Source organism: Somniosus microcephalus, chromosome 13, assembly GCF_052327205.1.
Source record: "Somniosus microcephalus isolate GS21.2 chromosome 13, FLI_Smic_1.0, whole genome shotgun sequence".
Lineage (NCBI taxonomy): Eukaryota > Metazoa > Chordata > Chondrichthyes > Squaliformes > Somniosidae > Somniosus > Somniosus microcephalus.
Genome location: NC_140999.1, coordinates 191,736,215 through 191,762,863, shown reverse-complemented (window position 1 = coordinate 191,762,863; position 26,649 = coordinate 191,736,215). Strand labels below are relative to the sequence as shown.

At 47.5% G+C, this 26,649-nt stretch overlaps 1 protein-coding gene across 1 annotated transcript in view; it reads right to left on the bottom strand.

The window, feature by feature from the left end:
- Positions 1-26,649, bottom strand: part of angpt4 (angiopoietin 4) — a 133,859-nt gene that overhangs the window by 17,208 nt on the left and 90,002 nt on the right. Inside the window, exons 5-7 of the mRNA XM_086005870.1 lie at positions 15,000-15,115; positions 12,341-12,442; positions 5,324-5,490 (exon numbers count right to left, since the gene is read on the bottom strand). Coding sequence (XP_085861996.1) covers positions 5,324-5,490; positions 12,341-12,442; positions 15,000-15,115 — 385 coding nt within the window. The remainder of the gene's footprint in view (positions 1-5,323; positions 5,491-12,340; positions 12,443-14,999; positions 15,116-26,649) is intronic.

The following is a 26,649-nucleotide window of genomic DNA, read 5'->3' as shown; positions in this document are numbered from 1 at the left end:
GCAAACAGTCGCTCCCATTCAAAACCATCTTAGAAAAACACGTCACTGTTTGCATTGGCTGTAGGATGCAAGATTTGTTCTATCTTATTTGAGAAAAATAAATCCCTGATTTTGATATATTTCAGCCTGTCTTTGTGCTTCTGTACGGGTCGCTTTCTGTTTCTCTTGTTCCTGTATCGCTCTCTCTTTCACAGTCTCTGCCTTTGCCTGTCTCTTACTCCAGATGGAATCTCTCTCTCAGCCTTTTTTGCTCTGTGTCCCCCTCAGTGTCTCTCAGTCTCTGTGTCTCCCCCCCTCTCACTGTCTCTCTGTCTCTGTCTCACTGTATCTGTCTCAGTCTCTGTGTGACCCCCTCTCTCTCTCTCACACTCTCTCTTTCAGTTTGTGTGTGTCTCTCTCACCGTCTCTCTCTCTGTCTCACTGTATCTCTCCCTCAGTCTCTGTGCGTCCCTCTCTCTGTCTCACTCTGTGTCTCTCAGTCTCTGTGTGTCCCTCTCTCTCACCGTCTCTTTCAGTTTCTGTGTCTCTCTCACTGTCTCCCTCTCTCTGTCTTACTCTGTGTCTCTCAGTCTGTGTGTCCCTCTCTCTCTCACCGTCTCTCTTTCTCTGTCTCACTGTATCTGTCTCAGTCTCTGTGTCTCCCCCTCTCTCTCTCTCACACTCTGTCTCTTTCAGTTTCTGTGTGTCTCTCTCACCGTCTCTCTCTCTGTCTCACTGTATCTCTCCCTCAGTCTCTGTGTGTCCCTCTCTCTGTCTCACTCTGTGTCTCTCAGTCTCTGTGTGTCCCTCTCTCTCACCATCTCTCTCTCTGTGTCTCATTGTATCTGTCTCTCAGTCTGTGTGTGTGTGTCTCTCTTTCTCTGTCTCACTGTATCTGTCTCTCAGTCTCTGTGTCTCCCCCTGTCTCTCTCTCACACTCTGTCTCTTTCAGTTTCTGTGTGTCCCTCTCACTGTCTCCCTCTCTCTGTCTCACTCTGTGTCTCTCAGTCTGTGTGTCCCTCTCTCTCACCGTCTCTCTTTCTCTGTCTCACTGTATCTGTCTCTCAGTCTCTGTGTCTCCCCCTCTCTCTCTCTCTCTCTCTCACTCTGTCTCTTTCAGTTTCTGTGTGTCTCTCTCACTGTCTCTCTCTCTGTCTCACTGTACCTGTCTCTCTGTCTCTGTGTCTCCCCCTCTCTCTCTCTCACACTCTGTCTCTTTCAGTTTCTGTGTGTCTCTCTCACTGTCTCCCTCTCTCTGTCTTACTCTGTGTCTCTCAGTCTCTGTGTGTCCCTCTCTCTCACTGTCTCTCTCCAATTCCAATTCCAATTCCAATTCAAATGCTTTATTGGCATGAAAGTTTACAGAGAACCATATTGCCAAAGCTTACATAGCAAAAAGGTACAGTTTTCCAACATTCTGTAGGTGTCAATCGATTTGACATTTGTTGGGTACATACAATATTACTTTTAAACAATATTAATTTTAAACAGTCTTTCTACTTCATTTGGTACGTTCAATATTAATTTTAAACAGTCTTAATTTTAAACAGTCCTCAGGTTGTGACATGTTGTTACATATTTGGCCCCAAGGTATGGTCTGTCTCCTTCTCCCAGGACTAATCTCAATTTTGACAGGTCATCCAATTCCTTGAAATCTGGGGTTGTTTGGCTTAGCTTGTTGAATAATATGTTTCTTGATGTGTTGAATTTTTCGCATTTTAGGAGGAAATGCATTTCTGTTTCAACCTCGCCGGCCAGACATTGATCGCATATTCTATTCTCTCTAGGCTGCCAGGATTTCTTGTATCTGCCTTTTTCAATTTCCAGTTGGTGGTCGCTTAGTCTGTACCTGGTGAGGGTCTGTCTCTGTTTTGTGTCTCTGATGGTCGTGAGGTAGTCTGCCAGTTTATATTCTCTTTTTAGGGCCCGGTAACATTCTAATCTGCTTTGGCTTTCGGTTATTTTGTTCCAATGTTCCAGGTAGGTTTCTTTGCATTGTTTAATGATTTGGTTCACTCGGATTGGTGTTTGGACTCACTGTATCTGTCTCTCAGTCTCTATGTCTCCCCCTCTCTCTCTCTCTCTCACACTCTGTCTCTTTCAGTTTCTGTGTGTCTCTCTCACCGTCTCTCTCTCTGTCTCACTGTATCTGTCTCTCAGTCTCTGTGTCTCCCCCTCTCTCTCTCTCACACTCTGTCTCTTTCAGTTTCTGTGTGTCTCTCTCACTGTCTCTCTCTCTCTGTCTCACTGTATCTAAGTCTCGATCTGTATGTGTCCCCCTCTGTCCTTGTATATGTCTTTGCTCCTGTGCCTGCCTCTATCTTCTCTCCTACAATGCGATAACATGGATGATCCATTTGCTGCAAGCTTCCTTCTAACAGTACAGTGCTCATGGGGCAGTCCAGGACTCCAGTGTGCAATATCCCTAGCGTGTGATAGAAAGTTCATTGTGCCCCATGATCATTGTCAGAATAAGCTACATGCTCTCAGAGACCAATGGTCTTGAAGTTCATTTTACAGGCCATTCGGCCCAGCTGGTCTATGCTGGTGTTTATGCTCCACACAAGCCTCCACCCATATTACTTCATCTCACACTATCAGCATGACCTTCTATTCCTTTCCCCCTCATTTACCTACCTAGCTCCCCCTTCCCTTGTTGATTTAAGGCCTCATATGCACACAGGACGAGGCATTTTTAAACACTGGGGGTAGAGGTAGAGATTTTAACCCTACCCACCTCGGCAGAAACCGGGTGGATGGGCAGTTAAGCTCGCCTGGGTCACTCGCCTGCCTTGGACCTTCCGGGATTTTCACCTGCTCACGTGAGCAAGCGTCAAGGACGCACGACACAGGCGAGGACCGAGGACGTTGGATTCACCGTCCATTACTCTAAATGGATGGAAAAATGGAGAGGGTTCCATTCAGGAGAGGTCACCCGCCAGGGTCAACCTGCTGCACCCAGGTGGTAAGGCAGGAAAATCAGCCCCAAGAAGTGAGAAAGTTGGGAGATGGAACAATCTGGAAGGAATTTAATGGTTTCTCCTCTCACCGCTAAGAACACTGGTATCCCTGGCCTCTGGATGGCAAGGACATCTCAACTGATCGGCCAAAAACACATCAGTTATTGAAAAGCAGGTGATCTACCTGCTTACCTCATTGCTGTTTGTGGGATCTTACTGTGTGCAAATTGGCTGCCACCTTTCCAACATTACAACAGTGCCGGTGCTTCCGAGAAGAGAATCAGAAGGGACATATGGAAGGAGAATTAAAGAAATGATAGCAGAAACAGGGAGAGCTCTGACTGAGGTTGAGTAGATTGCGCCTACACTCTCTGGAGTTTAGAAGAATGTGAAAGGATTCGCAAATTTCATGTCTCCCCCGAAGATTTACTTTTGGTTTATTAAAGAAACCCTGGTTGGACTGAGTTTAAAACCCAGGGCTCAACAAGATAGCTGCGGTCAGCCTCATGGCAAAAGCCTGTAAGTTTCAGTTTGGACTGACAAAGAAGGAACTTTCCAGAAACTCGGATGCAGACAGACCTTCTGCATTTATGCATGAGAAGCAAACCCAGTGACATTCGGGCCTCTGATTAAAAACCATCAAGGTTGTTTACACAAACAATCAAGAGCAGGCAAGGCCTATTCAACACGTAATGGGACAAGCTTAGCTGCATTTCAGACCTTCGTTAGAGAACATCGACGCTGTTTACAAACGATCAACGGGGCACTCAGACTGGAATGGCCCCATCACTAAACCAGTTGGACAAAGGGGAACACTGATGAGATGTTTAAAACCGATTAACCGGCCATTCAGGTCGATGGGCCCAGATCGGTACCCTTTGTATGAGTTTCAACACGTCCAGGTCAGACAAAAGAAATGAGCTGACCTGGCGGGAGATAAGGGCTACCAGGAAGGGTATAACTAGTCCCTCGGGAAGCCATCTCTCTCTCTCTCTCTCTCTCCCGCCTCGCCTCCGGTGCCCTACCGTATCATCAACCCAGCGAGAGGATCGTCGACGAAGAGCCCATCCAGGGAAGTAGGATACCCGCAGTTACGTTTGAATTACTGGGGTATCTCTGCTTTGGGGCGGTGAAAACCTAAAACATCGGCAGGCAACAGGGCACGGAGCAGGCGTTTCAACATCCTAGACTGGCGAGCATCAACTTTCTGGCCCATTACAAGACAATCTAGATAGGTGTAAAGGGTGGGAGTTAAGGGGAGTGTCATTTTAGTCATTTTCCCTCGATGTGTCCGTTTCTCCTCCCCCGTTAAGTGTAATTGTGCTGCATCCATAGTGATTTTCTCTGTATAGTAATTGTTTCTCCATTTTAATAAACATTGGTTTTCTTTGCACCAAACCACTGGTCTCGTTTGTCTATATCGCTACTTGTAAATAAGTCCAGTGCTCAGAACCAAAGGATTCGAACCGCACGGGGCTGGAGCAGCTCAGACACGACTGACTGGCCAGACACAAACCCCAGACCAAAACCCCCTACAAATGAGAGGTGATCTCATTGAAACATACAAGATTCTGAGAGGGAATTGACAGGGTAAATGCTGAGAGGATGTTTCCCCTGGCTGGAGAGTCTAGAGCTAGGGGTCACAGTCTCAGGATAAGGGGTCGGCCATTTAAGACTGAGATGAAGAGGAATTTCTTCACTCAGAGGGTTGTGAATCTTTGGAATTCTCTGCCCCAGAGGGCTGTGGAGGCTCAGTCTTTGAGTATATTCAAGGCTGAGATCGATAGATTTTTGGACTCTAGGGGAATCAAGGGATATGGAGATCGGACGGGGAGGTGGAGTTGAGGTCGAAGATCAGCCATGAGCTTATTGAATGGCGGAGCAGGCTCGAGGGGCCGTATGATCTACTCCTGATCTTATTTCTTATGTTCTTAAATGATTCGAAACCTATTAAACACTAGGATAGCAGAGGTAACGACAAGCTTTGCGTGTTAACACTGTGGAGTCTGGAGTGCCCGTGGTGGGGTTTATCTTCCAGTTTTCACATGTGGCATTCCAGGAGGTTATTTCACAGTCAGTCAGTGGAGGGAAGCTGTGACCATTTGCTGCCTCTCCATTTTTATAGGGTTTAAAAAAAATTAATTACTATTAAGACGATAAATTCATCGGCGTGATCCTTTTCTGTTCCTGTGTTATATTGGCCACACTTGCAAAAATAAAATAATAAAATCTGGCATGCCAAGTTCGATGACATCATGAACAACGGGAGTGCTGGAAAGTTTGGAGTGTGATATTTCGGCCTGGGAATCATTCATTTTACTGCGGCGGGGGGAACTTTTATTATTCTCCCGGTGACCGTTTACCACCAATAACAAACTCGGTACCTGTAATTCTGCTTCTCGCTGCTCAAGTGGAACTTCTCGTACAAGGAGTAGACTTGGTTGCCGTCCCAGTCCCTCAGCTCAATCCGTAACGAGTAGGCCCGCTGACTGGTCAGCAGGTAAACCGCTTCGTTGCCCAGCCAGTACTCACCCGACCCGTCGCCGAAACCCTGCCAGAGAAAAACGGGAGTGTGAGAATGGCTGCCGGCGGGCAACACTTTTACTGGGAGCCAGGAAAGGAAAGAAAGAACGATTGCATTTCCACAGCGCCTTTCACACAACCTCAGGACGTCCCAAAGTGCTTCGCGGCCAAGGAAGTACTTTTTGAAGCGCAGGAAATTCGCAGAAAGTCACGTTTAAATTTTCTGTGATTTTGCAAACTTTAAAAAAAAACTGTGTGACCTGCAAGTGAATCAACGCTTTGCCAATGTCATGCGTGTGATATTCATCCCTAATCTTTCATTTCAGCAGTGATCACACCTCCACGTTTCACCAATATTCACCTGTACAACCGAGAAATTAATACAACTTAAAAATAGAACTTTCATACTTTCAGACTGATACCTGGGATGGCAGGAATGACGTATGAGGAGAGATTGAGTCGATTGGGCTTATACTCGCTGGAGTTTAGAAGAATGAGAGGGGATCGCAGTGAAACTTATAAAATTCTAACAGGACTAGACAGACTAGATGCAGGAAGGGTGTTCCCGATGGCGGGGGAGTCCAGAACCAGGGGTCACAGTCTAAAGATAACATTAGGACAGAGATGAGGAGGAATTTCTTCACCCAGAGAGTGGTGAACCTGTGGAATTCTCTACCACAGAAGGCAGTGGAGGCCAATTCATTAAATATATTCAAGAAGGAGTTAGATATATTTCTTAAGGCTAAAAGGATCAAGGGATATGGGGAGAAAGCAGGGACAGGGTACTGAATTTGAATGATCAGCCATGATCTCATTAAATGGCGGAGCAGGCTTGAGGGGCTGAATGGCCTACCCCTGCTCCTATCTTCTATGTTTCTATGTTAACTCGATCGCAGGGCACCTCTCCCCCCGCACCCCACCCCCCCCGCACCGGTCACCTGCCGACAGGGCACCGTGAAGCACGATTAGCATCTAAAGAAATTGTCAGACAATCTTCCCGAGGTTCAGAGTTCAGAGGCTGATGGAGGAAGGAGCTGGGCAGTGAACAACGACACTCCTGTTCTTGAATTCACAGAGAGGTGGGCAAGTGGCAGGCGGGCAGGTGGGAGAGGAAGCAGGTGGGAAGGATGGGGCGTTGGAGAGGCAGCAACAGGTGGCAGATTTGAAAATTAGATTAAATAACACATCAACAAAACTTGCAGGTGGGGGCAGAAATAACATTTACACAAATTAACAACAACAAAGAGCCACGTCCAAGTTAGCTGCGGTGCCACTTCGAGGATCAGCAGTGGGAGACGGAGCTTGGAGCAGCAGCGCCACCAGCTTTTCTCTTGAAAGGAGAAGGCTGAGGGGTGACCTAATAGAGGTCTTTAAAATGATGAAAGGTTTTGATCGAGTGGATACAGAGAGAATGTTTCCACTTGTGGGGAAGAATATAACTGGAGGCCATCAATATAAGATAGTCACCGAGAAATCCAATAGGGAATTCAGGAGAAACTTCTTTACCTAGAGAGTGGTGAGAATGTGGAACTCGCTCCCACAGGGAGTGGTTGAGGCGAATAGTATCGATGCATTTAAGGGGAGGCTGGACAAGCATATGAGGGAGAAGGGAATAGAGGGTTACGCTGATAGAGTTAGATGAGGAAAGAGTGGAGCATAAACCCCGGCATGGACTGGTTGGGCCGAATGGCCTGTTTCTGTGCCGTATATCCTATGGAATCCCATGTAACCTAGTGTTGGGAGGACAGGGCGATCAGTGTAATGTACCATACTTACCTTACAGGTAAAAGCAACACCAAGTGTACCATGTGTGGCACCCAAACGTGATAAAATCATGGCAAGGAAGTAAGTGTGACAAACAGAAGGTTGTGGGTTCTAGTCCCACACTAAAGACTTAGAATCGTAGAATGATACAGCACAGAAGGAGGCCATTCGGCCCATCGTGCCTGTGCCGGCTCTTTGAAAGAGCTGTCCAATGAGCCCCACTCCCCCTGCTCTTTCCCCAGAGACCTGCAAATTTTTCCACTTCAAGTATTTATCCAATTCCCTTTTGAAAGTTACTATTGAATCTGCTTCCACTGCCCTTTCAGGCAGCGCGTTCCAGATCACAACAACTCGCTGCGTAAAAAAACTGTTTCCCCATCTCCCTCTGGTTCTTTTGCCAATCACCTTCACTCTGTGTCCTCTGGTTACCGACCCTCCTGCCACTGGAAACAGTTTCTCCTTATTTACTGGATCAAATCTCCTCTTAACCTTCACTGCTCTGGCAAGAGTGGGGTACGGTAACATCGTGGTTATGTCACTGGGCTAATAATCCAGAGACGTGAGTTCACAATCACACCTGGGGAATTTAAATTCAGTTAATTAAATAAATCTAGAATAAAAAGCTAGTATCAGTGATGGTGACCATGAAGCTATCGGATTGTTGTAAAAACCCATCTGGTCCTTAACACATGGACTGCAGTGGTTGAAGAAGGCGGCTCACCACCACCTTCTCGAGGGCAATTAGGGATGGACAATAAAGGCTGGCCTTGCCAGTGACGCCCACATCCTGTGAACAAATGGGAAAACCCCCCAAAAAAGAACAACCCCAGCTTCTTCAGTCTCTCCACGTAACATGAAGTCCCTCATCCCTGGAACCATTCCAGTAAATCTCCTCCGCACCCTCTCCAAGGCCTTGACATCCTTCCTAAAGTGTGGGGCCCAGAATCTGAACACAATACTCCAGCTGAGGCCTCACCAGTGTTGGGCACATAGCTCCTGGCTGACACTCCCAGTGCAGTGCTGAGGGAGTGCTGCACTGTCGGAGGTGCCGTCTTTCGGATGAGGCGTTAAACCGAGGAATGTTAACTGTCAGGTGGCATAAAAGATCCCATGGCACTATTTCAAAGAAGAGCAGGGGAGTTCGCCCCGGAGTCCTGGCAAATTGTTTCCCTCAATCAACATCAATAATACAGGTTATTTGGTCATTATCACATTGTTGTTTGTGGGAGCTTGCTGTGCCTAAATTGGCTGTCACATTTCCTCCCCTCCAGGGCAGGAAGCCCCAGCATCTGAGGATTTGATAATCCACAACACAAAACGAATGATATATATATAGAGAGTGAATGAACACAAGACTGTAAACATGGTTGTGGCAGAGAGGGAGAAAAGGAGGACGACAAAGAGAGATAGAAAGAATTAGAGAGTGGGGGGCAGACAGAGAGATAGTAGAGGCAGACAGACAAATTTATTTTATCTGCAGGCAATGTCACTAGAGATTGACGATGATCCAGGCCGATGCAGATTAGTTAAGGTTCAGAGCTCTTCAGAAGTGGATTTACAGACTCTTGTAAGAAGACTTCTTGCTGTGATTAGAAGTGGTTTTCCCAGCTTGTGAGTTGTTTTTGCTCTCCGTCCACAAGGCTTGGTGCCAAATGCAATTTTTTGTTTAGGAATGTTAACAATATTGGCAAAACTGAGGGCCCCACGGGAAATCGCCCTGACTTTCAGTGAAGGAAGAAGATTAGAGCGCTGTGCTCAGCTCATCTCTCTGTATAACAACAAGAATATCGAGGCACCGGGGAGAAGGTGCAAACAAATATTTACAAGGATGATACCAGATCTGAGAGGTTATAACCATCAGGAAGGATTGAACAGGCCGGGGCTCTTTTCTCTAGAAAAGAGAAGACTGAGGGGGTGACCTGATCGAGGTCTTTAAAATCATGAAGGGGTTTGATAGGGTAGACGTAGAGAAGATGTTTCCACTTGTGGGGGAGACCAGAACTAGGGGCCATAAATATAAGATAGTCACTAATAAATCCAACAGGGAATTCAGGAGAAGCTTCTTCATCCAGAGAGTGGTGAGAATGTGGAACTCGCTCCCACAGGGAGTGGTTGAGGTGAATAGTGTAGATGCATTTAAGGGGAAACTAGATAAACACATGAGGGAGAAAGGAATAGAAAGATATGGTTATAGGGTGAGGTGACGAGGGGTGGGAGGAGGCTGGTGTGGAGCAGAAACACCGGCTCAGTCCAGGCTTAGATCCTAGCACGTTCCTTCTCCGTATAGTTAGAATCATAGAATCATAGAATGGTTACAGCACAGAAGGAGGCCATTCAGCCAGTCGGGCCCGTGCCGGCTCTCTGCAAGAGCACTTCAGCTAGTCCCACTCCCCCGCCCTTTCCCCGTAGCCCTGCAATTATTTTCCTTCAGGTACTTATCCAACTCCCTTTTGAAAGACACGATTGAATCTGCCTCCACCACCCTTTCAGGCAGTGTATTCCAGATCTTAACCACTCGCTGCGTAAAAAAGTTTTTCCTCATGTCGCCTTTGGTTCTTCTGCCAATCACCTTAAATCTGTGTCCTCTGGTTCTCGACCCTTCCGCCAATGGGAACAGTTTCTCTATCTACTCTGTCCAGACCCCTCATGATTTTGAACACCTCTATCAAATCTCCTCTCAATCTTCTCTGCTCCGAGGAGAATAACCCCAGCTTCTCCAGTCTAACCACGTAACTGAAGTCCATCATCCCTGGAATCATTCTTGTAAATCTTTTCTGCACCCTCTCTAAGGCCTTCACATCCTTCCTAAAGTGCGGTGCCCAGAATTGGACACAATACTCCAGTTGAGGCCGAACCAGTGTTTTATAAAGGTTCATCATAATTTCTACACTTTTGCTTCACTCACTGATGTACCAAGAGAGCATTTCTCAAAGAGTTACATACTTAATCTTTGGTTCTGACAGCACTCACTGCATTCAATAAAACTCTGAGCTCATTGCTATTTTTAAACTCGATCTGATTCTTGTGGGCTTGAAGCTTTCAGCCTAATCGGAGATCTTTCCCACACAATCAGCATTTTTAATACCACACTGGTCACTCTCGGACAACATGACAGAGGGCTCCAGGTCCCGGAATGGAAACCTGCGATTTAAAGACGCATTGTATTAAGTCTCCACATCGCACTGTGTTAGTTCTCTGGCACCAAACCCGAGCTCATGAATGGCTCAAGGCCAAAGCAATCGCAGGCTTCAAACTATGGGAATCGCAAAAGCAAATCCTTGTCTCGTTTTATGGCTGAGGATCTTCCCGTTGTTCCCCCAACTTTCTCTGCTCCTCTCCTGAAGGGATTGACTTGTACAGGAGCACCGTGCCACGGGAGCCAATCACCCTTCAGTGCCTCGGCCTAGTGGGTGTTGCTCGCCAATGGGCCCAGACCGCTGGATTTACATAGAAACATAGAAACATAGAAGATAGGAGTAGGCCATTCGGCCCCTCGAGCCTGCTCCGCCATTCGATGTGATCATGGCTGATCATCCAAACTCTGTCCCTGCTTTCTCCCCATATCCCTTGATCCCTTTAGCCTTAAGAAATATATCTAACTCCTTCTTGAATACATTTAATGAATTGGCCTCTACTGCCTTCTGTGGTAGAGAATTCCACAGGTTCACCACTCTCTGGGTGAAGAAATTCCTCCTCATTTCAGTCCTAAATGTCCTACCCCTTATCCTTAGACTATGACCCCTGGTTCTGGACTCCCCGACCATTGGGAACATCCTTCCTGCATCTAGTCTGTCCAGGCCTGACAGAATTTTATAGGTTTCGATGAGATCCCCTCTCAATCTTCTAAACTCCAGTGAGTATAAGCCCAATCGACACAATCTCTCCTCATACGTCATTCCTGCCATCCCAGGTATCAGCCTGGTGAATCTTCGCTGCACTCCTTCCATGGCAAGAACATCCTTCCTCAGATAAGGCGACCAAAACTGCACACAATATTCAAGGTGTGGTCTCACCAAGGCCCTGTACAACTGTAGCAAGACATCCTTGTTCCTGTACTCAAACCCATTTGCTACGAAGGCCAACATACCATTTGCCTTCTTAACCGCCTGCTGCACCTGCATGCTTACCTTCAGCGACTGGTGCACAAGAACACCCAGGTCTCTTTGCACTTCCCCTTCTCCCAATCTATTGCCATTCAAATAATAATCTGCCTTCCTGTTTTCCTCCTATTAAATTGGACAGGATGGAAAACAGCGGAAAAGGAGGCAAAATCAGTCTCTCAATCTCCTCTCACCAGTTCGCTGTTGGATTTATTGGTGAATAAGGGCCATCAATATAAAATAATAAATCCAATAGGGAATTCCGGAGAAACTTCTTCACCCAGAGAGTGGTGAGAATGTGGAACTCGCTACCACAGGGAGTGGTTGAGGCGAATAGTATAGATGCATTTAAGGGGAAGCTGGATAAACACAACAAGGAGAAAGGAATAGAAGGATATGCTGATAGGGTGAGATGAAGAGGGGTGGGAGGAGGCTCGTGTGGAGCATAAACACCAGCACAGGCCAGTTGTGCCGAATGCCTGTTTCTGTGCTGTACATTCTATGTAATTCTATGTAATTGGGCGGGATGGCAGCAGAAAAGGGGGAAAATTGGACAGCTCACAGTCCCCCTCACCATCAGGCTGAATTTCCCTCTTCCCCTCCCCTGCTGGAACTGGTAGGAGGAGATTTAATAGAGATTTAAAGGTTCTGAGATTGAAAGGTACTGACAGAGTGAATAGCGATAAGACGTTAAAACGAGGCCCCATCTGCCTTCACAGGTGGGTGGAAAAGATCCCATGGCCACTATTTTGAAGAAGAGCAGGGGAGTTCTCCTGGGGCTGATATTTATCCCTCAACCAACGTCACTATAACAGATTATCTGGACATTATCACACTGCTGTTTGTGGGAGCTTGCTGTGCACAAATTGGTTACCACGTTTCCTACATTACAACAGTGACCACACTTCAAAAAAAAGTACTTCATTGACTGTAAAGCGCTTTGGAATGTCCTGAGGTTGTGAAAGACGCTATATAAATGCAAGTTGTTTCTGGGTTTTTTCCCCATTTACTCACCATTTTATATTCCCTCCAATTTCTCTGGAAGTCTGTGCTGCCATTAACCCTCTTCTGTATCACTGTCCACCCCCCGCCACTGGTCTCCATGTCACAGTAAACCTGCAGAGAAAAGGAGGAAACACCAATGCTTACTGGAGCCACGGTGGTGCGAAGCGCAATGGGATTGGAATACCTGCCATCAAAATGGAGGCCTTGCAAAGTTGTCTACTGTAATGACCAATAAACACACAAGTTGGTGCAGCAACGCAATGGCTGCTTTTATTTCGGACTCTCTAAAACATTTTTCCTTTATGATGTAACAAACTTTAAGGGACCCTGGAGGGTAATTGCTGCAATGTGCTTGCTCCCATCAGGGGGCCCCTCTAGTGTTCAATTAACAATAAGTAAATACCCAACGCGTCACCTTCTTGGGCCTATTGTTGGAGCTTCGACACGGCACGAGAGCCTCAGGTGGGCAGAGGAAGCGCTTCAAGGACACCCTCAAAGCCTCCTTGAAAAAGTGCAACATCCCCACCGACACCTGGGAATCCCTGGCCCAAGACCGCACAAAGTGGAGGAGAAGCATCCGGGAAGGCGGCGAACACCCCGAGTCTCTTCGCCGGGAGCAAGCGGAAGCCAAGCGGAAACAGCGGAAGGAGCGCACGTCAACCAAAGCACCCCACCCACTCGCCCCTTCAACCACCGTCTGCCCCACCTGTGACAGAGACTGTAGGTCCCGCATTGGACTCATCAGTCACCTGAGAACTCATTTTTAGTGTGGAAGCAAGTCATCCTCGGCTCCGAGGGACTGCCTAAGAAGAAGAAGAAGAGAAGATTGTTGGCTAATGTTCTGACCTTCTGGGTCAACACATAAAGTAAAGCATTAAGAACAGGAAGCAGGCAGGTGTAGTTAATTCAGACCTTATGAGATTGATAGAGTGCTTCACTGTCAATCTTACAGAGTAACAGTGTGTTCGACCTCTGTTAGAGGGAAACACAGAAAAGTATCTGCTCCATTTTATCCTATGAGCCAAAATTTCAAAGCCATTTCTGACGAACCATCGTATTTTTATTGAAGTATGGTTCATAGCCGCCTGCCAGATTTGAAAGGAACATAGGCTGCCAACTTTTTGCAATTCTAGGGAACACAGTTAATTATCTGAAAAAAAGTGAACGAATGAGTTTTCTGCATTTGACCCTAAAAGGGACACATTCCAATTGCACGGAATCAACGCTGAGCTCAGCAAACTCCCGCACCACTGCGAGGGGAGACACCGCGATACTATTTTATTATTTTCAGGAGTTGTTGCAGCATCTGCCGCAAACGGTGAGCGTTCTAGGGACCACGTTCTTCAACTTGGAAGCAACCAAGAGCAGGAAAGCCTCCAGGTGCTCGAAACCAGGACTAGAAACCAGAAACCAGTGCTGAGGCAGAGCTGGCCAATCAGTGCTCAGACACCAAGGGCAGGCTATGGGGCCTTGCTTTCCTTCTGTAAGTGTCCGGAGTAGATCTCCACCTTCACCAGCTGGGAGGTAATCCAGTGGCAGCGGATTGCTCGCCCCTTATAGAACCTGCCCCACTCTCAGTCCATCAGTTTCAGTCTTTACACCAGCCCATTTGGGTTGCCAACTCTGGTTGGACCTGTTCCTGGAGGTCTCATCACATGACCTCCTGCCGCCAACTGCCCCGCCCCCCACTCTCCCGCCATTGGTCGCCCGACATGTCCATCCTCGCGGTGCCCCGCCCCCCCACTCTCCCGCCATTGGTCGCCCGACATGTCCATCCTCACGGTGCCCCGCCCCCCACTCTCCCGCCATTGGTCGCCCGACATGTCGATCCTCACGGTGCCCCGCCCCCACTCTCCCACCATTGGTCGCCTGACATGTCCATCCTGGTGGTGCCCCGCCTCCACTCTCCCACCATTGGTCACCCGGCATGTCCATCCTCACGGTATCCCACCCCCCCACTCTCTCGCCATTGGTCGCCCGACATGTCCATCCGGGCGGTGCCCCACCCCCACTCTCCCGCCATTGGTCGCCCGACATGTCCATCCTCGCGGTATCCCACCCCCCCACTCTCCCACCATTGGTCGCCCGGCATGTCCATCCTCGCGGTATCCCACCCCCCCACTCTCCCACCATTGGTTGCCCGACATGTCCATCCTGGTGACGCCCTGCCTTCCCACGGCCAATCGGAAAGCCGACAGACTCTTCAATATCCATTGAATGATTCTTGACTGTCAATCAAACAGCCTTTCTTTTCCCCCATATCTGATATTTTTATACCTAATAAACAAAAGCGCTAAAAGAAAATAAAAAGAAACACAATTTTTTATTGCCCCCTGTGATTTCTCTCCCGGGTGTTGCTGGTCGCAGTGACCTGGAGATTAACCCTCAATTCCTGGAGACTCCAGGCCAATCCTGGAGAGTTGGCAACCCATGCATTTCTGACCATTAAAACAACGTAAGGATAAATTTTACAGAGGAGCAAAATCTGGGAACATTTAGCAGGATAAAGAGAGTGGAATGTGTCGTAACTACCTCCCATTACATTAATGACACCCATTAGAACCTGATGGGAAGTAATCTGTTAGTCTGTTACGGAGTGGCCGGAATTACTGGTCAGTGCTGGCAGGGAGAGTAAGGCAGAGGGACGTGCGTGTGTGTGGTTGGTTACCTTGCGAGGCTCGGTCATGTTCTCAACATGGATGGTGTAGATCCCACTCACATTGGCCCCAGACTCCGAGGCCTCCGCGCAATCTCGGAAGACCTTCTCTTCCTTCTTAACCACCGCTGTTTGACAAAGAAAGGAAGAAAGAAAGAAACAGGTCAATGAACTGGCTGAACAAAACATAGCAAAAAAAAAGTGCCAGAAATCAGGATTTAAGACCAGAAACCTGCTGGAAATACGCGGAAGGTCGGTAAAGGGAAGGCAGATTATTGACTTTTCCAGATGTGTGACCCCTCGCCCCCCCACCCACCCCACCCCCCTTTATCAGATCAACTCTGGTGAGCGGATACAGCCCTGGAACGTTGGTTGAGAACTTTCTCCTAGCTCTGTGGCTCAGTAGATAGCACACTTGCCTCTGAGTCAGAAGGTTGTGGGTTCTAAATCCCACTCCAGAGACTTGAGCACATAAATCTAGGCTGACACTCCAGGGCAGTGCTGAGGGAGCGCGGTGCTGTCAGAAGTGCCGTCTTTCGGCTGTAGAAATTAAACTGAGGCCCCGTCTGCTCTCTCAGGCGGACGTAAAAGATCCCATGGCCACTATTTCGAAGAAGAGCAAGAAAGTTGTCCCTGGTGTCCTGGCCAATATTTTTCCCTCAATCAACATAACAAAAAAACCAAACATCTGATCATCATCACATTGCTGTTTGTGGGAGCTTGCTGTGTGCAAATTGGCGGCTGTGTTTCCTACATTACAACAGTGACTACACTTCAAAAGTTCTTCATCGACTGTAAAGCGCTTTGAGACATCCGGTGGTCGTGAAAGGCACGATAGAAATGCAAGACTTTCTTTTTCCACTATAATTCCGCAAAATTATGGCGGCAGAGTTGGAACAATGCCGAGGAGACTCCCGGCTGTTATAACCTGTCCTTTCTCCTTACCAGTGCTGAATGGCAGTGCCTGATTAAGAATTCTTGGGGCCCTGGGCGAGATCCTGGAGTAACTGTGTTCAGTTCTGGGCATCGAACCTCAGGAAGGATATACTGGCCTAGGAAGGGGGGGTTGTTACAGCGCAGGTTCACCAGAATGATACCGGGGCTAAAAGGGTTACATTTTGGGGACAGGTAACATAGACTTGGTTTGTATTCTCTTGAGTTTTAAATGATAAAAGGATTCGCTAGGGTAGATAGCGAGAAATGATTTCCTCTGGTGGGGGGAGTCCAGAACAAAGGGGCACAATCTTAAAATTAGAGCCAGGCCGTTCAGAGGTTGATGTCGGGAAGCACTTCTTCACACAAAGGGCGGTGGAAATCTGGAACTCTCTCCCCAAAAAGGCTGTGGATGCTTTCGAGACTGAGGTCGATCGATTTTTGTTGTGTGAGGGTATCGAGGGATCCGGAGCAAAGGCGGGTAAATGGGAGTTGAGGTGCAGATCAGCCGTGGTCTGATTGAATGGTGGAACAGGTTCGAGGGGTGAATGGCCTCCTCCTGCTCCTAATGTTACTATGTTAGAATGCTGGAGGCAAAAACACAGATGCATTTAAGAAACAACTCGATTGTACAATGGGGGAACTGTCATGTACTTCAGCATGGATGCACTAATATGCTTCAAAAAAGGTGACTCAACCGTGGCTAACAAGGGAAATTAGGGATAGCATAAGATCCAAGGAGAGGACATATAAATTGGCCAGAAATCTGTAATTAACGATACTCCAATTTTGAAAGAAGATTTTGTTCTGGATAATGAAAGTGAACAGAACGAGTAGAGCCACGGGTCTCCCGGTAGGTTCACTCAAGAAACGGTTGGGTTTTCTGATATTTGCAGAAGATTTCGGCCGCTCAGATTTTCATCTCTCTAAAGCACAGATCGCGGGGGTGGTTGGTGAGAGGGTGCGGCCTTTTCAGCCAGTCCTGGAAATATGAATCATTAATAAATCTCTGTGCGTGTATCAATCTGTGAACAAGCGGCTGTAAACAGAGAGAACTGGAAGAGTCCTCCACTGTCCTACCCTCGACTTGACTAATGCCTTAAACCACTTTCCCAAGGTAACACGTGCCAAGTTGACCCGTGGGTGAGCTTAAATTGGACATATTTTTATAGTAAATTTAAGCTGGCAATCCAATTTCATTCCCACTCACCGTGTGACAATGTTGAACACTTGGACACATTTTACATTGGTGTATGTAACCTGTTCCACCTTAAAAGAACTTAAGCCTGTTCCACCTTAAGAGATGTACTACTTTCTCTGGCTGCTGTATACGTAATACCGGTGGTGACCACCGGTATATAAGCACTGTGTAGTAAGATTGTATTTAGTATAGTCCTGACCTCCAACCAGTAAAGACCTGTTGAACTTTAATCTTGTAGTCTGTGTGTTATTAATTACAACTAGAACACACAGACTTAACAGTGGCGACGAGTCAGATTCTTACCCTGCGGCAGTTATATCCACGGCGGCTTCGTCCACAGAACGGACGTCGAAGAGAGGCTTCCACCCTCATCACCCTGCTGGAAGACACGTCGCGCGGCAGACATCGAGAAACCAGAGTGCAGAAGACATCCTGAACTCGAAGCCTCCATCAGCGGCTGTCAGCTATCTTCTTTCTACCTCGGTAGTGGGTAAGCCGGGCAGCGACGCGACCAGAAAGTCGGCCGCGTTGGCTGTACAGACGGGGAGGGAAGACGGAGGAATAAGGGCGGTGAGATCGATCGCGACCGGAGATAAGGGCCGGGCCGCATTCGGGCTAAAAAGGCGCAGCGTCTGGGGGCAACTGAAGGCGCGAGAGCCGCGGTGAAGCGGAGACAGCGTCGGGGGACGGGTGAAGACCGCCAAGCGCGGGAAAACCGCCATTTTGTAGGCGGAGGACGAAGACAAGAGCGCGGAAGCCGCCATCTTGGATAAAAATAAAAATAAATTAAATTGCAATGATGCCTAAACATGGGAACATTAATACCTTTGATAGCGACATTGAAGATTGGGCTATGTATGTAGAACGCATACAAAATTATTGTAAAGCAAATAAAATCCCAGATGAAGAGAAAGCACTAACATTATTAAACTTAATGGGTGCGAAGACATACGGGCAATTGAAACACCTTTTATCACCAGATGAACCGGCGGATAAGACGTTCGAGGAGATTGTTACTGTCCTGAAAAATCACCTAAACCCCACGCCGCTGATGTTAGCGGAACGATTTAAATTTTACAGCAGAAGGCAGCTGAAGGATGAAAGCAATGCTGAATATTTAATGGAATTGCGTAAGCTAGCAAAGTACTGTCAATTTGGAACGAGACTGACAGAGGCGCTACGAGATAAATTTTGTTAAGTCTGTGTGTTCCAGTTATGGTTAATATGAATCACTGCACACAGACCACAAGAATAACTTTAACAGGTCTTTACTAGTCGAAGGTCAGGGCTGAACTAAAAGATACAAGACGCTATACAGGCTTATATACCCGAGTGGTCACTACCGGTATTACAGTACACAGGGGCTCTTAAAGGTACATACACTACAATTCCTCCCCTTTTAGATAATTAGTACATAACATTTTAAGTAATCATTAATTAACATGTTTACAAGAACAATAATCTACACATTTGCTGCAGTTAATCAATTATAAGTCAGTCTCTCTGGAGGCTTCCTGACTCGGTCCGGATAACGCCTCGGTGGTGTAGTAGTTTTCGGTGGTGTAGTAGGTTCTTTTGGCAAGGTCGATTCGGCTTGAATACCAGTGTCGGGTTCATCTGGTTCCAGTATCACCGGATCGGAGGTAGATACTATGGGTATCTCTGCTTCATCATTAGGCGTATAGAGTTGTGGTGTAGGTTGTCCCTTTTCGGATGACTCTATGATCTGGTCAGCATGGCGCCTTATTATGCTTTCACCAATGTCCATGGTATACATCAGCGGTCCTAGTCGTGTGCAAATAGTTCCAGGCTGCCATTTCTCGGTACGGTAGTCCCGGGCCAAAACTTGTTGACCTATCTGGAAGGTTCTAGTTGGCCTTTCATTCATGCCTTGAAATTGCCAGTTCTCTACATCCCTTCTGATGTTTGGCTTGATCAAATCCAGCCGGCATCTTAGTCTTCTATTGAAAAACATCATGGCGGGAGTTTGGTTTGTAACCACATGTGTTGCATTCCTGTACGCAAACAAGAAGTTATCTACCTTATGTTGTAGATTTATGTCTTCATTACCCATGGCCTTTATGGCCTTCTTGAAGGTCTGGACAAACCTTTCAGCTAATCCATTGGTGGCAGGATGGTATGGGGCGGACGTGTAGTGCTTAACCCCATTGTTTTTTAAGAACTTCCTGAATTCTTTGGACACAAATTGCGGTCCATTATCAGAACAGATCTGTTCCGGCAGCCCATTCCTGGCAAATATGGTCCTTAATACTGTGATGGTTTTTTCCGTGGTGGTGGAGGACATCTTTATTACCTCCGGCCACTTGGAGTGTGCATCCACCGCGATTAAGAACATTGAGTCCATAAATGGACCAGCAAAGTTGATATGTACCCTTTGCCATGGAGATGAGGGCCACTCCCATGGATGTAGAGGGGCTTGTGGTGGGACGTTTTGGACCTTCTGGCATCCTAGACAGCTCTTGGTCATTTCTTCGATGTCTCCATCGATACCTGGCCACCACACAAACGCTCTGGCTAGGTTCTTCATTTTCACTCCACCCAGATGCCCCTCGTGAAGCTCCTTTAGCACTTTATACTGGAGTTTGGGTGGAATCACCACACTGGATCCACACATCAAGGTTCCTCAGCACACTGACAGCTGTTCTCTTCTTTGCGAGAATGCTGGCAACAGTGGTTCGCCATGTGCTGGCCATCCCTTCACCGTTAAATCGTAGACTCGTGAGAGAGTCGGGTCATTTCTCGTTTCCTTTTCAATGGTAGAATTTGTTACTGGTAGACATTCCACTATGGTTGAGTGGAACATCTCCACTGGGTCCACTGTAGGCGCCTCTTCTACCGTTGGCAACGGTAGGCACGATAAACCGTCAGCATTCCCATGCTGTTTTGATCCTTTGTATTCTATGTCATATTGGTGTGCCCCTAGGAAAAGGGACCACCTCTGTAGCCTTTGCGCTGTCATAATGGGAACGCCCTTTTTAGGGTTGAATATGGATACCAACGGCTGGTGGTCTGTCAGCAGTGTAAACTTCTGGCCCTGCAGGTAATGATTAAACTTCTTTACTCCCCACACAAGGCTGAGAGCCTCCCTATCTATCTGAGCATAGTTGCGCTCAGCGGAGGTCAATGATCTGGATGCAAATGCGACTGGCCTTTCCAAGCCATTTGGCAACTTGTGTGAGAGTACTGCTCCAATACCATAAGGAGAAGCATCACAAGCTAAACGAATAGGTAGCGTTGGGTTGAAGTGAGCCAACACTTCCTCTGAGGTGATCAATGCCTTGCTTTTGCGAAAGGCCTTCTTACAATCCTCGCTCCACTTCCATGGTACTTCTTTCTGCAAAAGAGCATTCAGCGGGTGCAGCACCGTGGATAGATTTGGCAGAAACTTATGGTAATAGTTAATCAACCCTAGGAACGACCTCAACTGGGATACATTTTCCGGAGCGGGAGCCTTCACAACAGCTTCGATCTTGTCAGGTGACTTGTGCAGCCCCTCCTGGTCAATGACATGACCACAGTACGAGATCCGTTTCTGAAAGAACTCACATTTCTGGCGATTAACTCGAAGTCCATATTCCTTCAATCTGGTGAGCACCAGTTTCAAATTTGCAAGGTGTTCCTCATCGTCATCTCCTGTAATCAGGATATCGTCCAAGTAACATTGAGTGCTTGGAATTCCCTGTAATACCTGCTCCATGGCCCTCTGCCAAATTGCTGGAGCCGAAGCCACTCCAAAAACCAGTCTATTATATCGATACAAGCCTCTGTACGTGTTGATTGTGAGATACTGGCGCGACTCTTCCTCAACTTCCATCTGTAAGTACGCTTGCGCCAGGTCTATCTTGGTGAAGTGTTTCCCGCCAGACAATGAAGCAAAGATATCCTCAATCCGCGGAAGCGGATATTGCACCGTGTGAAGCACCGGATTAACTGTGATCTTGAAGTCTCCACAGATGCGGACCTTCCCCGGTTCCCCTGGCTTGTTACTCGATGAACGCTTCATGACGGGAACAATGGGCGTGGCCCACTCACTCCAGTCCACCTTAGACAGTACTCCTGAACATTCTAGTCCTTCCAGCTCAGCTTCCACAGCAGGTCGTATCGCATAAGGTACCGGTCTGGCTTTGAAAAATTTTGGGTTTGCATGTTCTGCAATCTTGATTTTTGCCTTAATTCCTCTCAGTGTTCCCAGTCCCTGTTGGAACACCTCTTTAGCCTCATCCAATATTCTGGACAATCGTTCAAGTTTGACATCTTTTTTTCCGGAATCTACCGTTATTGCTTTTAGGGAGTGCCAGTCCATATTTATTTTCCTGATCCACTCCCGTCCCAGAAGTGGTGGACCTCCCTCAGGTAGTACATATAAGTCCATTCCTTGGTGTTCTTTGCCCTTGTGTATCACCTTGACTTTTATCTTTCCGATGGGGTATACTCTTTGCCCCGTGTATGTCTGCAATACTATCTCCGTATCCCGTAGGGGAATATGTGTGAATAACCTTTTGTAATCTTGCTTATTCATGACCGTCAATGCCGATCCGGTGTCCAATTCCATCTTCACTTGGACTCCTGCTATCTGCAGTGTGACCCAGATAGTTTGTAGGTCAGCTTCCTTACTCACATTGTGAATTCTCAGACTACCCAGTTCCTTGCTGTTGGAGTCTGAATCCGAATTCTGTTCATCCGAACTCTTCTCAGCCACCTTATGTACCTTTCTGCACTTATCCTGCGGTGACTTTTTGTTGCTGGTCTTCTTTCCTGACCGGCATACTTTAGCTATGTGACCAAGCTTGCCACATTTTCTACATTCCTGGTTTTTAAACCAACATTGGTTCTGATCGTGTGTTGTCTTTCCACAACGATAACATTTCGCTGCACCCAAAGCCATTTGATCTACGCTGAGTACCGCTGCCTTCAGCTGCATTTCCGCAGTGCCTCTCGCTGCGGCTTCGTGCGATGCTGCAATAGTGACAGCCTTATCAAGTGTAAGATCATTCTCTTCAAGCAGCCGCTTTTGTGTTCCTTCTTTCGACAATCCACACACGAATTTGTCTCTCAGTGCCTCTGTCAGTCTTTCCCCAAACTGACAGTGTTTCGCTAGCTTATGCAGTTCAATTAAATACTCCGCGTTGCTTTCCTCTTTCAGTTGCGTTCTCGCATAAAATTTAAATCGTTCCGCTAACATCAGCGGTGTGGGGTTCAAATGATTTCTCAGGACAGCAACAATATTAGCGAAAGCCTGATCCGCCGGGTTAGCTGGTGATAGAAGATGCTTCAATAGCCCGTATGTCTTCACACCCATTGAGTTTAGTAAGGTTAGTGCTTTATCTTCATCGGATATTTTATTTGCCTTACAATAAATCTCTATGCGTTCTACATACGTGGCCCAATCTTCAACATCGGGATCGAAATCGTTGATGTTACCACGCTTAGGCATCCTCGCAATCTTCTTGAGAAACAAAAAGAAATTTTTCTTTAATTTTTTTTTAAATGGCGGTTTCCCGCGCTTGTCTTCTTCCCCCGCCTATGAAAATGGCGGCTTCCCGCGTTTGCCTTTCTCCCCCACCGGCTGTAATGGCGATTGCCGTATTGCTGCGTTCGTCCTCCCCAGCGGTTCTCAAATCGTGCCTCCCAGCCCCTCTTGCAGTCCGGTCCTTTCCCCCGGCTGCGGCTGAGTTCTCCGCGGTTTAAAAAAAAAAAAAATTTCTCCCGCGCCTTACGCTGTCCTGGTCGCTGCGCCTCGCGGCCTCGGTAGCTGCCCGGCCTTTTTCACCGGTCGCGGTCGAGCTCTCTCTCGACGCTGTTGCGTCTCCCAGCTCGCTTGCAGCCCGGTCTTTTACACCGGCTGCGTTTGCATTCACCGCGGCTCCCGTGCCTTACGCTGCCCCAGTCTCAGCGCCTCTGGCCCCGACTTCTGTCCGGCTCTTTTCCCCGGCTGTGGTCGAGTTCTCCGCCCTTATATCCTCCGTTTTTCCCTCCCCTACGTCACAGCCAACGTGGCCGACTTGCTGCTCGTCGCTGATCGGCTTACCCACCACCGTGATAGAAAGGATGATCACTGCCTGTTGCTGATGGAAGGCTTCGTGTCAGGATTCTTCCTTGCTCTTCAGACCCGAGTCTTTTCTCAGCAGGATGATGAGGGCGGATGCCTCTTCTCGACGCCCGTTAAACTGCCTTGGATATGTCTCTGCCGCAGGGTAAGATCGTACTCGTCGCCACTGTTAAGTCTGTGTGTTCCAGTTATGGTTAATATGAATCACTGCACACAGACCACAAGAATAACTTTAACAGGTCTTTACTAGTCGAAGGTCAGGGCTGAACTAAAAGATACAAGACGCTATACAGGCTTATATACCCGAGTGGTCACTACCGGTATTACAGTACACAGGGGCTCTTAAAGGTACATACACTACAAATTTGTGTGTGGTTTATTAAAAGAAGATACACAAAAGCGATTGCTCGAGGAGAATGAGCTGACACTTGAGAAAGCGGTCACTATGGCAGCAGCACACGAAGCCGCAGCGAGAGGCACGGCAGTAATGCAGCTACGGTCACCGGAACTCAGTACAAATAAATTGGGTTTGAGTACTGTAAAATGTTATCATTGTGGAAAGACAACGCACGATCAGAACCAGTGTTGGTTTAAAAACCAAGAATGCAGAACGTGTGGCAGGCTTGGCCACATAGCTAAAGTATGCCGGTCAGGAAAGAAGACCAGCAACAAAAAGTCACCGCAAGGAAAATACATAAAGGTACACAAGGTGACAAAGAACAGTTCGACCGAACAGAAGTCAGATTCAGACGCTAGCAGTAATGAACTGGGTAGCTTAAGAGTACACAACGTTGGTAAGGATGCAGATCTTCAGACAATTTGGGTCACCCTTCAGATAGCAGGAGTCCAAGTAAAGATGGAATTGGACACTGGATCGGCATTGACGGTCATGAATAAGAAAGATTACAAAAGGTTATTCCAACATATTCCCCTACGGGATACGGAGATTATATTGAAAACATACACGGGGCAAAGAGTGTACCCCATCGGAAAGATAGAGGTAAAAGTGGTCCACAAGGGCGAAGAAAGCCAAGTAATGGACTTATATGTGCTACCTGAAGGAGGTCCACCACTACTGGGACGGGAGTGGATTAGGAAAATGAATATGGACTGGCACTCCTTGAAGGCACTAACGGTAGATTCCGGGGAAACAGATGTCAAACCTAAACGATTGTCCAGAATATTGGATGATGCTAAAGAGGCGTTCCAGCAGGGACTGGGAACACTGAGAGGAATTACGGCAAACATCAAGATTGATGAACATGCACAACCAAAATTTTTTAAAGCCAGACCGGTACCCTATGCAATACGACCTACCGTAGAAGCGGAACTGGAAGCGCTAGAACGTTCAGGTGTACTGTCTAAGGTAGATTGGAGTGAGTGGGCTACGCCCATTGTTCCCGTTATGAAACGTCCTTCGAGCAACAAGCCAGGAGAACCAGGGAAGGTTCGCATCTGTGGAGATTTCAAAATCACCGTTAATCCGGTGCTTCACACGGTGCAGTATCCGCTTCTGCGGATTGAGGATATTTTTGCTTCGTTGTCTGGCGGGAAACACTTCACCAAGATAGACCTGGCGCAGGCGTACTTGCAGATGGAGGTTGAAGAAGAGTCACGCCAATACCTCACGATCAACATGCATAGAGGTTTGTACCGGTACAATAGGCTGGTTTTTGGAGTGGCATCGGCTCCAGCAATTTGGCAGAGGGCCATGGAGCAGGTATTACAGGGAATTCCAGGCACACAATGTTACCTGGACGATATTCTGATTACAGGTGATGGTGATGAAGAACACCTCGCAAACTTGGAACTGCTGCTCAACAGACTGAAAGAGTATGGACTTAGAGTTAATCGGCAGAAATGTGAGTTCTTCCAGAAGCGGATCTCGTACTGTGGTCATGTCATTGACCGGGAGGGGCTTCATAAGTCTCCTGACAAGATAGAGGCAGTTGTAAAGGCTCCCGCTCTGGATAATGTCTCTCAGTTGAGGTCGTTTCTAGGATTGATTAACTATTACCATAAATTTCTACCAAATCTATCCACGGTACTGCACCCGCTAAACGCTCTTTTACAGAAGGGGGTACCATGGGAATGGAGCGAAAACTGTAAGAAGGCATTTCGCAAAAGCAAAGAATTGATCACCTCAGAGGAAGTGTTGGCTCACTTCAACCCGACACTGCCTATTCGGTTGGCTTGTGATGCTTCTCCATATGGTATTGGGGCAGTACTCTCACACAAGTTGCCAAATGGCACGGAAAGGCCAGTCGCGTTTGCATCCAGATCATTGACCTCCGCTGAGCGCAACTATGCGCAGATCGATAGGGAGGCTCTCAGCCTTGTATGGGGAGTGAAGAAGTTTAATCATTACCTGCAGGGCCAAAAATTCACACTTCTGACAGACCATCAGCCGTTGGTATCCATTTTTAACCCTAAGAAGGGTGTTTCAGTGATGACAGCACAGCGTCTCCAGAGATGGTCCCTTTTCCTAGGGGCACATCAATATCAAATAGAATTCAAAGGTACGAAGCAGCATGGCAATGCTGATGGGCTGTCGCGCCTGCCACTACCCGAAGAAGAAGAAACGACGAAAGTTGACCCTGTTGAGTTATTTCATTCGACCATCATCGAGTGCAAGTACCAGTCACCAATGCAAGTATTGAAAGAGAAACCAGGAACGACCCGACACTGTCCAGAGTCTACGAGGTGACAGTGAAAGGATGGCCAACACGTGGTGATCCTCTGTTACCGGCATTCTCGGCAAGGCGAGACCAGCTGTCCGTCTGCCATGGTACTTTGATGTACGGGACAAGAGTGATTATTCCTCCCAAGTTAAGGGAAAGAGTTCTAAAAGAACTGCATGAGGTCATCTGGGGGGAGTTAAGATGAAAAGTCTTGCTAGGGCTTATGTATGGTGGCCGGGTATTGACCAACAGATAGAGGAGTTGACGAAAAGCTGCGCTGGGTGCCAAAAAGTGCAAAATGCACCTCCGATCGCACCACTACACCCATGGGAATGGCCTTCAGCCCCATGGCAACGCGTACATATTGACTTTGCTGGTCCATTCATGGACTCCATGTTCCTAATCGCGGTGGACGCACATTCCAAATGGCCAGAAGTAATCAAGATGAATACCACTACTTCAGAAAAGACAATTGCGGTGTTAAGAACAATATTCGCAAGGAACGGATTGCCAGAACAGATCTGTTCGGACAACAGACCACAGTTCGTGTCGGAAGAATTCCAAAAATTCTTAAAGAAGAATGGGGTGAAACATTATACCTCTGCCCCATATCATCCGGCGACAAACGGGTTGGCCGAGAGATTTGTCCAAACATTCAAAAAGGCAATAAAGGCCATGAACGATGATCAGATTCCGCTACAGCACAAGGTGGACAATTTCCTAATGGCGTATCGAAACGCCGCTCATGCAGTGACTAACCAAAGTCCTGCCATGATG